This window comes from Naumovozyma dairenensis, chromosome 6 (genome assembly GCF_000227115.2).
Source record: "Naumovozyma dairenensis CBS 421 chromosome 6, complete genome".
Taxonomy (NCBI): Eukaryota; Fungi; Ascomycota; class Saccharomycetes; order Saccharomycetales; family Saccharomycetaceae; genus Naumovozyma; species Naumovozyma dairenensis.
The window spans coordinates 256,608-271,322 of record NC_016484.1 but is presented as its reverse complement, the minus strand read 5'-3'; the positions used below and the strand labels follow the sequence as shown (position 1 = coordinate 271,322).

Below are 14,715 nucleotides of genomic sequence, written 5' to 3'. Positions count from 1 at the left end.
CTTATTTGTCTTTTATATATATTTTGAGTCCGATGTATTGAAAATGTTGTTGACAACTACCACGTACGTAAATCTTCGATGATACGAACAAGTAAAAGTTGGAACTTCTGATAGAAAAAATAAGTACTGGAGTCGAGTGGTAGTTGTTTTTGCTTTGGTTTGCTTTGGTTTGGCTTCTGCAAATACTATACAGCATAATGTTGAATCGAAGAAAGCTATTTAAAGGGAGATCTCGAGAGGGAAGTTATGATCATGATGATACGATGGGACCTTTACGGTCTCGTCAAGGAAGTGTAATGAGTGAGGAAACACAGTACCATACAGCTAATGATGATGAATTCGATCCTACTCATGATTATTCTTACAGTAGTAGTCGGTTTAACCGTCACAATCATCACCAGGAGCATGCGGATGATGGTGATGAACAAGACGCTGAGGACGACGAGAACGAAGAACGAGCATACGAGAGTTTTATTGAAAGACAGAGGAGTAAAATTATTAAACAAACTGAGAAGAAACGATGGAGAGATTCCAGAAGGTTTATTTTTACCCTCGGCGCCTTAATTGGTCTTATTATACCATTTTATTTTGGTGCGTCACATGTTCATAATAATAATAAAGACTTATTTGATAACCTCGTGAATATAGAATCATTTAAAGATTATTTTGATGAATGGGTAGATGCAGTTCCACAAGGGCTGACTTCGTTTATTACTGATGTACAGAATGGATTCTTATCGCCATCTTCCTTGGAAGATCTAAGTCAGAACTTTGCCGTGGGGAAAAAATTGATTTCAGATATGGATATCAAATTGAAACATCCAGTGGTAATGGTACCAGGTGTCATATCCACAGGTGTTGAAAGTTGGGGTGTCACAGGAGACGAACAATGTGACAGTAGTCCCCATTTTAGGAAAAGGTTATGGGGGTCATTCTATATGTTAAGAACTATGGTGCTAGATAAAATCTGTTGGTTAAAACATTTGATGTTAGATCCTGAAACTGGTTTAGACCCAGAACATTTCACATTAAGGGCTGCCCAAGGTTTTGAGTCAACAGATTATTTCATGGCAGGTTATTGGATTTGGAATAAAGTTATACAAAATCTAGGTACGCTTGGGTATGACCCTAATACGATGATTACCGCCTCCTATGACTGGAGATTGGCTTATTTGGATCTTGAGCGTCGTGATAGGTATTTTACTAAGTTAAAGAGACAAATTGAGTTATTTTATGATTCTACGAATGAAAAAGCTGTTCTTGTTGGACATTCAATGGGGTCACAAATTGTATTTTACTTCCTAAAATGGGTAGAAGCTGAAGGACCTCATTATGGTAATGGTGGTCCAGGTTGGGTAGATAAACATATTGCATCTTTTGTCAACGTTGCGGGGACCTTGTTAGGGGTGCCGAAAGCTGTGCCTGCTTTGATTAGTGGAGAAATGAAAGATACGATTCAACTAAATGCTCTTGCTATGTATGGGTTAGAGAAATTCTTTAGTAGGAAAGAACGTGTTCAATTATTACAAACTTGGGGTGGTATCCCATCAATGTTGCCTAAAGGTGGCGCTTTAATATGGGGGAACAAGACATATTCAATGGAAGACTCTCAACATAATAATACTGATACGTATGGTAATTTCATAAGATTTGAAGATAGACAAAAGAGAAGGAATATTGATAATAATGTTACTGAAAAAAGCCATTCTCCCTTACACCAAAATATGACCATGCTTGATGCCATTGATTTCGTCATGAAAGTATCACCTAAATGGTTACAAGAAAGAATCAAAGATCAATATACTTATGATTATGCTAAGACTGAGGAAGAAATGAAAGGCAACGAAAAGCATCATTCTCATTGGAGTAATCCATTAGAAGTCCCCTTACCTAATGCAGCAGACTTGAAAATATACTGTATTTATGGTGTTCATAATCCAACAGAAAGAGCCTATGTTTATAAAGAAGAAAAGGGTAATAAGAGTTCATTACCTTATACAATCGACTATGAGAGTGAGCAACCTGTCTTTTTCACAGAAGGTGATGGTACAGTTCCTTTAACAACGCATGCAATGTGCCATAAATGGGCACAGGGGAAATCAGCATATAATCCAGGTGGTTCTGAAGTTGTTATAGTTGAATTAAAACACCAACCTGATAGGTTCGACATTAGAGGCGGTGCTCGTAGTGCTGAGCATGTTGATATATTGGGTAGTGCCGAATTAAATGAATATATTTTGAAAATTGCTGGCGGTAAAGGTGATAGCATTGTTCCTCGATTAGTTTCTAATATAACGGAATGGTTGAAAGAAATTGAGTTTCCTATGTGACGGCGGCACACACAACGTTCACCATTTTGGTCAACCTTAAAGGCCTGCTTTTTTTATATAGACCAGACAAAATGTATATAAAGAACAAAAAAGATCAATACTCATGGGAAACAAAAAAAAATTACAATAAAAGTGGGTATATTTATAGATTAGAAGGAAGAAGAAGAAGAAAAAAAAACAATCTTCATATCGATTTCTTACTGTTCAGCATAGCAGTAGTTGCTAGGATTGTTAGATTTAAATTACTTCTTACAGCTAGGTCAGGTTTAATATATAGGCCTATTTTCTTGCTCAGTTCAGTTATCTATTTAATAAATAGAGAGGACAATAAGGTAATAAGGTGAATACCTAAAAGGTTGCAAGATATACACATCAGAAGCCCTTCAAAAGATCGTCAAGGTTGCCGTGTCGCATATACCGACGATATATTTTATTATGATCCTCGTTATACCTGAGCAGGGTAGTACTACTCGGCGTATAGTATCCCATCCATTCCCATTCTTAAGTCTATAAGCCTAGGTATAGTTTAGAGCAATTAAATGAACCTTCACATTATACTTTGAAATACTTCCAGCAAACTCTTAAATTGGAAACAGAAGGGGGGGGGGCATATGCTAATCTTATCTTAGCTCATCTACCTAAATAGAATATAGAATATAGAATATATATGAAGATTGTGATAAAAAATAAGATAGCACAACCGACCGGTCTCCTTCTCTTAAGCATGTAACATATAAACATATGAATTACTTCAATTAGAGTAATTTTTTATGACGCTGTATCTTCCCAGTTGATAAATCATGACTGCTAAATCTTCTTTGAAAATCGTTACACTATGTGCAAGGGTTGGGTGGAAGATAGAAAATCCTGTGATCCCTGGCGTATGGAATATATTATCGTTATAGTTAAATTATATTCGAATAAATGGTTCCAAGAAGTGCAGAATTTTATTAAAGTGTTGCAATATCCCTGTGAAGAAAAAAACGGAAACCATAAATGGCATCGCAGGTAGTTTTTTATTTCAGCTACTTTATCCTCCTATTACAAAAGCTAAGAAATAGATAGATACAACAAAGACGTTACCATGGGACTTACAAACACGAATAGCAAATCATCAGAGGCAGCAACCGGTACAAATCTTAACAAAACGGAGGTATCAAATCCTGAAGAACGTTCTGGTGTTGTTGCAACAACTGGACACAAACTCTGTGGGTTCCTTATAATCACTATCACAATGGGCTTTTATCAATGGATACTGATTCATTTTTATTAGGAGAGGGATGTCACCCAAATCTGATACAAACCGTCATGATGATTATTACAGCAATAACCTATATCGTTAGAGGACTGATTTGTTTCATAGCTATATTTAATACCAAAATGCAGTGGGAAGAATTTGTGACTTTATCGATTCCTTATTGGGCAATGGGGTTTCTGTCCCTTATAGTGGGGACTACTTTTATGCTTATTCAGGAGCAGGGTTATCCCAATAAGAAAAAATAAGTCAGGATTACTGACAAACATTAACTTTGTAATCTGGATCTCTCCGCTATATATTCTATCTTAATACAAAATACAAACACCAAAATTATAAAAATGTAAGTTGTAATTTACTTTTCTTTGTTAGTTAATAGTAATCTATTAGCCAGGTGCATGTACAGCAGGTGCGGTACGTATTTTATATAATAAGCAAAAACCTTTAAAACAAATAAACCAACATCATCAGAAATTGACCATCATTTGTTTGCCACTCTTGACCTGTTTCTTCCTTCCACATTTCTTTAGGTAGCCTGTAACTATTTGAAGAGGTCAAAAGCATTCATTCCTCTTATCTTTTTTAAAGGGAAACTCCGGCGACTTACAATTTAACGGCGCGTTTTTAGGGGAAACTGCGACACATTCGAAACAACTACTCGGGAATATTTATGTGGTTTTTTGGTGTCATTCTTTTGTGAGCATCGATTGTCAGTAATCACACACAAAACATTAATATAAAAATAAAATTGAGCTACCAACATGAAGTTACCTTTCTTCTCTTCTCAAATTAGAGGAAAATAAACAATACATATTTTGAACAGCATTTTTCTTCTTCACAAATTAAGGGAAAATAAACCAACACATTGTCTTTAAAAAATTATTTTCTGGGATTAATTTTTATTGAAATGACCACTACATCACCAACCATTGAAGTACGAAAGTTAAATTTTGAAAAGAACATACTACTCTGGAACAAGAAATTGGGAGTTCGCAAGAAGGGAGGGAAAAGGCTAAAAAAAGGCATGGTTTGAGAATTACGATTTTCGGTTGCCGAAAATAATTACTCTCGACGACCAAAAGCCACACAAAGGAGTAAGAAAACTAACTTTGAACAAGAACGAACGTTTCGTGATGTTCCTCCTTACCATCATGGCCATACTTTTAAGTAGCCTTGCTTTCTACTGGGCTGTAATTCTGAAGCAGAACCATGGCCCTGGCTACAGGGTATGTATCTCGCTGGTCATTGCAAGTTGTACAGGAATTCTTAGCGTCCTGGGTTTCTTCTTTTTTGTTCTACGTTTAAAACAGACCATGTATACTTACTCGCACTTGATTTCAAAAGAAAGAAAAGAAATTAATCAGGGATAAATAAATATAAATATAAATATATTGCTTGTCTATATATACGTATGATATACTTTTAAATAATGATCAGATATGAATAAAAAATTAAATAGTTGAGCAAAAAGCATATATGTCTCTCTCACATACATACATCTGAAGAGGTTATTTTTTTTGTTAATGCGCTGTAAGTTTATTGTATCGTTTTTTGAACAATTTTTAAACTTTTTCATTTGGAACTCTTTTTTCCCAAATAATCTTTGCAGGACCAGTTGGTAAAGTGACCATACTAGTGAAATCTGAGATTGGTACAGTTTGACCCTTTTCAGCAAAACGCCATTTCATGTGTCTAATGAATTCACTAATGATGACATCTAATTGACAATAAGCATACAATTCCCCAATGCATCTATGTCTACCACCGCCGAATGGTAAATATGGAGAAGAAACACCTTTTGTAATAGCACCAAACCCGTAATCAATTTCATCACCATTTGAGTAAGAAGAAGAAGCGTCATTGTCCCAACGATGAATGTTAAATTTAGTTGGTTCAGGGAAATAATGTTCTTGTAAATGTGTGTAACCCGGAGAGACTAAGACGTGGTAACCTTTTGGAATAACATAAGGAGTATTTGGAACTTGCATATCTCTGATAACTTTTCTGAAAAGAGAATGTAATGGATGATGTAACCTTAAAGTTTCCTTAATAGTTTGATTCAATAGAGGCATATTTTCTAGCGTTTCATAATCCAATTCCTTTGTACCATTTTCTGTAATACGCATTTGTTCGTCATATAATTCTTGTTGAACATCAGGTCTTTCAGCCAAATGTAATAGAACCCAAGCGGAAGTCGCAGCAGAAGTATGTTGACCACCCATTAGGACACCAATTAATAAATTAGCAATTTCTCTATCAGTCATCTTGACACCATCTTTGTAAGTAGAATTTTTCATTAAAGTATCGATTAAATCTCTATCTTGAATATCATTTTCAGCACGTCTTTTCTTAATAAGACTCAAATAAGTATCCGAAATGGTTCTTTGAGCATGATCTCTTTTCTTATAATGAGCCAAGAATGGTAAATTTGGGAAGACGAAATTAATTGGAGTGAACCCTCTATCCAAATCAGTATATAACCCAGCAAAACTAGTATTTAGTTTTTCTCTCATTTCCTTACCAAGTAAAGTTCTTGATGCAGTGAAAATTGTCATTTCAGGTTGAGTGACCATAACGTCAATTTCTCCAGTCTTTTCCTTATTATTATAATCGAAATTTTTAGAATCTTTAAAATACTTCAAGATTTCCTCTTTAAACAATGGAACATATGTCTTGAATGCTTCCTTTGACAAAGCACCTTTAACGAATTTTTTTTGATCCATTAAACGATGATTAGGAACATCATAAATGACACCCTTACCAAAGACTGGTGTTGTCAAGTGAGAGTAAGCTTCTTCAGCGGATACATCAGCCAATTTAGCGTTGAAGATAAATTCATGACCCTTTGGACCCAAATAGACAGTCATAACTTTACCTAATAATAAGAATGAGAAGATATCTCCGTGTTTCTTTTGAGCATCAGCGAAGAAATCGTAGGGTCTTTGACCGTATGTGACAGCAGAACCGACCCATGGGATCCAGTAGAAAACCATTGGTGGACGATCTTTCCTCATGGAGTATAGTAATTGCCATGTTATAGAGTAAAGGAATGGAGTGATGAAGATTATAGAGATTTTGTGGAATAATGGTAAGGATAAGAAGTATGATATGGCGAATTCCAGACAATTGAATAGTTGTACAACCAATGAAGATGATGATTGATTAGTTTTTTCATTTAGAATTTCAGATGCAACTTGGGTGGCTGCCGCGGTGGCAGTGTTGACGATGGAAGATGTGATTTCTGAAGCAGCTTCAACAACTTCCGAGACAATTGAGGTGACTGTCTCTTGTATAGGGTCAGACATTGTTGTATTTTATGCTTCTCTTTTTGTCTATAAAGTTGTACTTCCTTGAATGTCTGGTGGTGGAGTGTTAGTGCAACAATTCAATCTACAATAATAGTAGTTGTAACTTATTTTTTTTCAATAAAAAGGATAGATATTTATACAAGTTGTCTCGAGACAATAAAAGGATACTTCCGAGAAGTTGAAGTTAAGGATCTACAAAACGTACATATGCGCGTATAACAAAGCAAGAGATGATCTGTTTATACGGTGATTCTTGTCAAGACAATAGGGATTCAGAAGAGAAAAGAATTATACATTCGAGATTGAGAAACGAGTGTAATAAAATTTCCTTCTATCTTGTTTGCATGTTTGCATGTCAAACGATCAGACCTAATTACGTCCGAAGATGTGTAGCTTCTAAGCACGTTACTTACCTTGCTTAGTTATCGGGTGAACCGTTTGTCCTCTTCGGTATCGTTCGTTTGTTCCATTTTTGCAGATAAAAGAGTTCTGTTCGGGAAGTTGTGCTGCTGTTGCTGCTGCTTGGAACTTGGAGTGGGGGCTGGGCGGTTAATTAATTTTTTTTCTTTCGGTGACTTGACCTTGTTATCTTGTTCTGTACTGTTCTGTTCTTTTCTGTTTCTTAAACGATCAGCAACGAATTCCTGTGCCCAATTCCTCTTTCCCCCGCTGCCAACGTGTCGTGAAACTCCTTCAAGAGGTCCGGGATTTTCGGCCGCAAGTTTGTGGACTAACCTCGGTTAAATCCGCCGGACTTAACACGGTCGCAAGAAGTTTGTCACAGTCTCCGGACGAGCTCCATTTCTGCGTCACAATTGTTCCATCTCATTAATACTAACTGTCGTCTAAGATGTATGAATATACGTAAAGTTGAATATAGCGTAGGTAATATTTCTTATGTACACCACATGTACTTAACTATATAAAAATATATAAACGGATAATAAAAAAATAAAGATGACTCAGGCCTTGTCAAATCTTCTAGCAGCTTCTTTCCAATTGATAACATTCCAAATTGCTTTGAAATAGTCTGCCTTTTGATTTTGATATTGCAAGTAATAAGCATGTTCCCAGGCATCAATGGCTACTATTGGTTTCAAAACACCAGTAACTGTATCTTGATTGTATGTTTGAACTACATCCAATTTACCACCATTGCTAACATTCTTAACAATGAAAGCCCAACCTGACCCTTGTACTCCAGCTAATTTCTCGTTAGTTACTTTAATCAAGTTATCCAAAGATCCATATTGTTCCTTGATCTGTTTAGCCAAAGCACTTGATTCCATTGGTGGTTCACCACCTCCATTTTTCTCTGGAGCCAAATTCTTCCAAAACAAACAATGGTTAGTAAACCCACCCCCATGGAACTTAATATTTTGTTGCAAAGCAATCAATTTTTGACTAATCTCCACAGGATTAGTATCCAATTTAGGTTTCAAATCTTCAAATTGTTCCACTGCGGCATTATACCCATTAACGTACGTTTGATGATGCTTAGTATAATGTATCTCATTGATTTGACCACTAATGTGAGGTTCTAAATCACCAAAATCCCAATCTAAATCTGGTAGCGTCACTTTAGTTCTCTTAGCCATTAAAGTGGCACCTGATACTCTAGATGTTGTACGGCTCAGTAATGCTGTAGTTGGTTTAATCGTTCTTTGAAACATGTTTGCCTGTCTGTCCTGTCTGTCCTGTCGTGTCTTGATTCAATTGAATGTTATTTACTCAATTACTTTCGTGATTCATACGACGTAAGTAAAGGTGACCTGAAAATCACTGTTTGTTCTTTGTTAAATAGCAGATATTAGATCTGTACTAAATCCATCCAATTGAAAAAGTTTGGACCAATAAATTGCAATTGAAGGGGAACAAGGAAATATTCCAATTCTAAGGGGCGGCCCTATGAAATTTACATTCAAAATCTGGGTGTCCGTCTTTTCAGTTTCGCACGAGCAAGATTTCATCAGTAAAGGGCACGTGCTGGAAAACAAAAAACTTAATTAACGTCACATATTCTGAATATAAGAGACAAACGCTAAATACGTAAATTCAGTTACTACTTTATTATTTTTATTTACTTAATGTCACTTAATTGTACATACCATGCATAATGCATGAAAAAGACAGAGTCACACACAGGAAGAAAGCGTTCTTACTTTGCACTAGCATCAAAATATAATTTTGGATTTAATAATGATATATCTGCAGATTTAGATTCACCTTCCAAGATAATTTCACTCATAATCCTCTCCGTAGCAGGCGCGTTATTAATCCCCCAACATGAATGGCCACTGGCAATATATAGATTATTCACATTCGTTTCCCCAATCAATGGACCTGAACTAGTAGCAACATTCAATACAGGTAAATAGCACGCTTGTTGCTTTATAATATGCCCATCTGATAGAGGTGTAGAAATCTTAGAAACATAATGGTATAATTCTTCACATTTATCTTCGTTATATGCAACCGCTTTAGTGGAATCTGGAATTTTCACTAGCGTGTCACCTTCTCCACATACGTAAACTTCATCTCTTCTTGCATATATTTCAGGTGAAAAATATTCATTATTATTGATTTTTAATTCTGTGAAAATAGCATATGGTGATACCTGTGTAGGATTACCATTATTCTTTGGATAATTAGGTTTAATTATAATAGAATGTGCCCTTAACCCTGATATCGGGCATGATTTTATTAATTCTGAAGTCCATGGTCCCGTTGTAATGATAATTTTGGTGGCACCATCTCCGTCTATATCAACAATATTCTCCTTATCCACAATATTATCGCTAGATGCGTCTTCATGCATCTTTTTAATCGGTTGATATCGAATACCTGTCGCTTTATTTCTTGAGTCATCAATCTTAACATCAACTACTTTACCTAATATCAAATCAATACAATCACTTTCCATTGCTCTTTGTAATATAAACCTAGTAAACTTATATGGATGAACTTGTGCCGTGGAATCTCTGTTCCCTAATGAGGAACAATTATCGACAAGTTCTCTTCTAATCCAATCTAAATCACGAGGTAATGCAATATCATATTGATCTTGTGCTGTAGGTGCTGTTATAGATGTAGTAGACATTGTGGTAGTGGATGCGGTAGTGGCTGGATTCAATATGGAGTTTATACTAGAACCAGAATTAGACAATCGATCTCTCGCACTTAGAGTGTTATGCATATTGTCGTCATTTGCGTTATACTGATGATTGTTATCCTTCATATATTTCTTGTTTTTATTTACATTTACGGATGATTGAGAAATCACACCTGACATGGAATTGGCTGCATTGAAATAAAGTTTTTCATCTTCATCTTCATCTTCAGAGTCTTCATCAGAGTCTTCTTCGAATTCATCATCAGAATCATCACCATCATCAGAATCACCATGTTCTAATATTCCTTCCTTTAAATGACGATGACGGCGATGGCGATGACGACCTTCACCATTATTATTACCATTATTATTATTACGACCGATATCATCATTTGAGGATAAAATAGATGATAAACTATTAGAATCCCTTAAGAAATTATTTTTCAATTCTTTCTCTCGAGTCAATAAATTCAATCTTTGTTCTTGGAACTTAATATTCTCGTCTTGAACATCCGCCTCCAATGAAACAGTAGTCAACCTTCTATAATCCCAATTCGTCTCCCCATTGTATAAATCACTTAATTCTTGATGTAGTTGGAAACTTAATGGTACAATCATATTAGGGAACGCCCATGATGCTAATAATCCACCAGCTTTACCTGATGCGCCAGCGGCTACTTCTCTCGATTCTAATATTATAATATGATATTTTTCAGGGTTGAAATTCGGATGTTTCGTTAAATAATATGCTGTACAGACACCAATTATACCTGCTCCTATTATGATTATCTTTTGTTTACCTTCAGATTTTAAGGATGGACGTGATAGGTATTTTATTTCTTCACTCATTGCTGCCCTATTATATTTTGGTTTTTCAATAGTTTATAAACTTGAGTTCCGATCTGTCCAGCAGAAAGATAGTGAAGTAAACTAGTTCTAAGATATACCTTTAGAGATTTTGTATAGTTGATATGTCACTACTTTCTTTCTTAGAAAACGTGTTATGAATAGTAATAGATTTCAACTATATACAGCTCGAATTGAATCACGTATATATTGGAATGAATTAAGTGATCGATATGGGGAATTTTTTAGTGGATTAAGCAAATCAGGCACCGTTGTTGTTTGCGGGGATGAAGACCTGCTAGGTGGTGGGGACTTACGCATATACAGAAAGATTATGTGTGGTTTGGTGCCCTTTCTCCCTTTACCATTCTCTTCTCCCTTTCATTTTCGTTAATGGATTTGGCCCTGTTTTCTTCTTTCCCCTATGAGATTCCAGGAAGAGAGAAACCAAACCAAATCGGGGCAGCCCGCGGACACACTGTTCTTGGAGCCTTTATCTCCTTGCGAAGAAAGAAGATTATTTCCTAAACGGGAAAATCGGGCCATTTTATTCATAAGCGGGGGGAGCCAACCAATAACGGAGTTTTTTCAGTGACCGTGTACACCCACACATCATTCACACCCATGCATATTTACTGGACAGAGTTTATTTTTTTCGTCAAAAACGCGCTTTTCTTTGATAGCGTCACCTGTTGAAATTCTGCAACGTTGTTGGAATTTCCACGATCAATCACTCATTTGGATGTTCGTTACCTCTCTACGGTTTCAAAGCTTTTCCTAGATTCCTTGCCCATGGAAGGAGAAATAATATTCCTCTACCCAGGAGAAGGGCACATCCACTGCCCGTTCGAAGGGAGTCAGTAGGGATCCTCTCGTTCTAGAACCGAATTACCACTCTCTATCCAGCCTAGGTGGAGGAAGGGAAATGGCGTCTTTCTCAACATAGTGGAAAAATCCATAACGAATCTCTAAAAAATTGATACCTAATTTAAACAATGTATATATCATTATTTGTATAGTATTATAATTAGTAATTGGTAAAGTTTTAGTTCAATTTTAACGAGTATAAACAGATACACATCACCAAGAAAAAATGGCTAAGTTCTTGAAAGCTGGTAAAGTTGGTACGTATCATCACAGAGTTTTTATTAAATTATTGATATTGAAAATGTTTTATTGGATATTTTAAAAAAAGAAGAATATGAGCGCCCAAAAAGTAAGAAAAGAATATAAAATCGTGTTCCTGGAATGAATAAATAGAAATGACGACATCAAAGATGAAGAACCATGCAGGAATTATTACATTATTATGAACGATGAACAGAATGTTCGAATTGGAGCAAATCATTTTTACATAGAACCCAACGATTGTGGTGGATAATGTAAAGAATTGAGAAAGGAGCGAACAAACTGTGCCTTTTCTAAAATTATGACAGAATTGCACTCGAATAATAGGCATTATCCATATGGAAAAAATCTTACCAATATTCTCTATATATTAAGTTCCATATACAATTATCTAGATAAGTGAAGATTTCCAGAAGTTCACAAGATCATTGAATCTACGAAATAAAACATTGTCAACAAGAAAAAGGAAAAAGAATCAATATACTAACAATTACTGATTTTAAATTTCTCTCGTTAATTTATTTTCATTCTTCTATTTTTTATTACAGCTGTCGTTGTCCGTGGTCGTTACGCTGGTAAGAAGGTCGTTATCGTCAAGCCACATGATGAAGGTTCCAAATCCCACCCATTTGGTCACGCTTTAGTCGCTGGTATTGAAAGATACCCATTAAAGGTTACCAAGAAGCACGGTGCTAAAAAGGTTGCCAAGAGAACAAAGATCAAGCCATTCATCAAGGTCGTCAACTACAACCATTTACTACCAACTAGATATACTCTAGATGTTGAATCTTTCAAATCTGTCGTCTCTACTGAAACTTTCGAAGAACCATCTCAACGTGAAGAAGCTAAGAAAGTTATCAAGAAGGCTTTCGAAGAAAGACATCAAGCTGGTAAGAACCAATGGTTCTTCTCTAAATTGAGATTCTAATCGAATTATATCTCAAGAGGAGAAAAAAGACTTGCATTCAAATTTTCAAATATTTCTTTAATGCTTATATATGAATATATGAATATGTGAATATATATTATTATGCTATTTTATTCTTGCTTTTAGTATTCTATACCATCTATATAACTTTTCGCTTGGAATAAATGAAAATACGAATGGTGCCCGATTTTATATCAGGTACTAGATCTAGGGTATCCTTTAAAACAATTCAAGGTATAAACTACTTATGAACAAAAAATTGTGCGTATGGTTAACCAAGAAAGAAAGAAACCACTAAGAAGTTAAAAATCTCCTCAATAATGTTATCACGAAGGGCATTCTCGAGCACAACCGTATATTGTCTGTTAAAGCGACCACAATTCGATATAAACGCAACGATATCTCGAATAGAAGAATATGAACATTCAATAAAGGGAAGACAATTAAACAATTCCATTGAGGTATTATCAGCGTTAAAACTACTACCAACTCAGCATGATGAATTCAAAAAACTAACTTCTGAAATGGCAAAGATTCAAACTGAAAGGAAGAAAATAGAATCACTAATTAAAACAAATAAAGCAGACATATCCTCGAATCAAACAATACTGAAATCTTTAAAATCTAAATTTCAAACCATGAACGAATCGATAACTTCCTTGAATTCATCTATGAATGAAACATGCTCATCATTGCCGAATCTTTTGCACGGATCTTGTCCCTTGACAGAACCTAGAATTGTCCAATGGATTAATCCCAAGGAAACATATGCACCAAACCCACAATTATCACATGTTGAAATAATGACAAGAAAGAAAATGATAGATTTGAAGAAGGCATCGCAAGTTACAGGAACATCCTGGTATTATTTATTGAACTCTGGTGCAGAATTAGAAATGGCATTAGTTAAATATGCAATTGATATTGCGAAGAAACGTGGATTCAGTTTAGTTATACCGCCTAGTGTTACTAGGTTGGATATCATCAATTCTTGTGGGTTTAGACCAAGGGATATGAATAATGAGAATCAAATATATAAAATAGGTGATGACATTGGATCTAATGACAGGAAAGGATTAATTGCCACTGCTGGAATCTCCCTAGCAGGTTTAGGTTATGATGAAGTTATAAATTTAGATGAAACACAAGGTATTAAAAAGTCGTACGGAGTGAGTCGAAGTTATAGAGCAGAAGCAGGTGCAAGAGGGAAAGATACAAAGGGATTGTATAGAGTTCATGAATTCACTAAAGTGGAACTATTCTGTTGGTGTAAACCAGAGTTAAGCGAACAACTATTGAAATCATTAAAAAACTTACAAATTGAGATTATCACAGAATTGGGATTGTCCGCAAAAGTTCTAAATATGCCAGCAAACGATCTTGGAAACCCAGCATTCATGAAGTACTATATTGAAGCATGGATGCCCGGTAGAGGTTCCTTTGGTGAAATCAGTAGTACCTCTAATTGTACTGATTTTCAAAGTAGGAGATTAAATACCAAGTATAGGGACGTACATGATGGTAAGTTGCATTTTGCATATACGTTAAATGGTACAGCTATGGCAGTTCCAAGAATAATGCTGGCTCTTGTGGAAAATTTCTATGATCCTACAACAGACAAGATACATATTCCAACATGTCTCAGACCATATATGAATGATATTGAATCTATTTAATGACTTACCAAAGATAATAAAGTTAATTTGTAAATAATATAGTTAATCCAAAAAAAAGTAATAGACATATACCGCATATATTTCTTAAATTTGTTGAGTATTGTAGATTATTGTAGCTTTTCTGTTGGTCTT

The 14,715-nt window shown here is 35.4% G+C and overlaps 6 protein-coding genes across 6 annotated transcripts; 3 read left to right on the top strand and 3 right to left on the bottom strand.

Moving 5' to 3' along the window:
- Positions 1 to 197: 197 nt before the first annotated feature.
- Positions 198 to 2,330, top strand: LRO1 (phospholipid:diacylglycerol acyltransferase; the record flags this gene model as incomplete). Its single annotated transcript, XM_003670625.1, has 1 exon — positions 198 to 2,330. The coding sequence occupies one exon, from the start codon at positions 198 to 200 to the stop codon at positions 2,328 to 2,330; it is 2,133 nt and encodes a 710-aa protein (XP_003670673.1).
- A 2,817-nt stretch (positions 2,331 to 5,147) lies between these two features.
- On the bottom strand, positions 5,148 to 6,890 carry ERG11 (sterol 14-demethylase; the record flags this gene model as incomplete). Its single annotated transcript, XM_003670624.1, has 1 exon — positions 5,148 to 6,890. The coding sequence occupies one exon, from the start codon at positions 6,888 to 6,890 to the stop codon at positions 5,148 to 5,150; it is 1,743 nt and encodes a 580-aa protein (XP_003670672.1).
- Positions 6,891 to 7,855: 965 nt separating this feature from the next.
- Positions 7,856 to 8,566, bottom strand: SOD2 (superoxide dismutase SOD2; the record flags this gene model as incomplete). Its single annotated transcript, XM_003670623.1, has 1 exon — positions 7,856 to 8,566. One exon carries the CDS (start codon positions 8,564 to 8,566, stop codon positions 7,856 to 7,858), a length of 711 nt encoding a protein of 236 aa, XP_003670671.1.
- A 485-nt stretch (positions 8,567 to 9,051) lies between these two features.
- TDA3 (Tda3p) lies at positions 9,052 to 10,854 on the bottom strand (the record flags this gene model as incomplete). The annotated part of the gene is made up of 1 exon (XM_003670622.1): positions 9,052 to 10,854. One exon carries the CDS (start codon positions 10,852 to 10,854, stop codon positions 9,052 to 9,054), a length of 1,803 nt encoding a protein of 600 aa, XP_003670670.1.
- A 1,090-nt stretch (positions 10,855 to 11,944) lies between these two features.
- RPL27A (60S ribosomal protein eL27) lies at positions 11,945 to 12,907 on the top strand (the record flags this gene model as incomplete). Its single annotated transcript, XM_003670621.1, has 2 exons — positions 11,945 to 11,975; positions 12,528 to 12,907. 2 exons carry the CDS (start codon positions 11,945 to 11,947, stop codon positions 12,905 to 12,907), a joined length of 411 nt encoding a protein of 136 aa, XP_003670669.1.
- Positions 12,908 to 13,227: 320 nt separating this feature from the next.
- Positions 13,228 to 14,583, top strand: DIA4 (putative serine--tRNA ligase DIA4; the record flags this gene model as incomplete). The annotated part of the gene is made up of 1 exon (XM_003670620.1): positions 13,228 to 14,583. One exon carries the CDS (start codon positions 13,228 to 13,230, stop codon positions 14,581 to 14,583), a length of 1,356 nt encoding a protein of 451 aa, XP_003670668.1.
- Between the last annotated feature and the right edge of the window lie 132 nt (positions 14,584 to 14,715).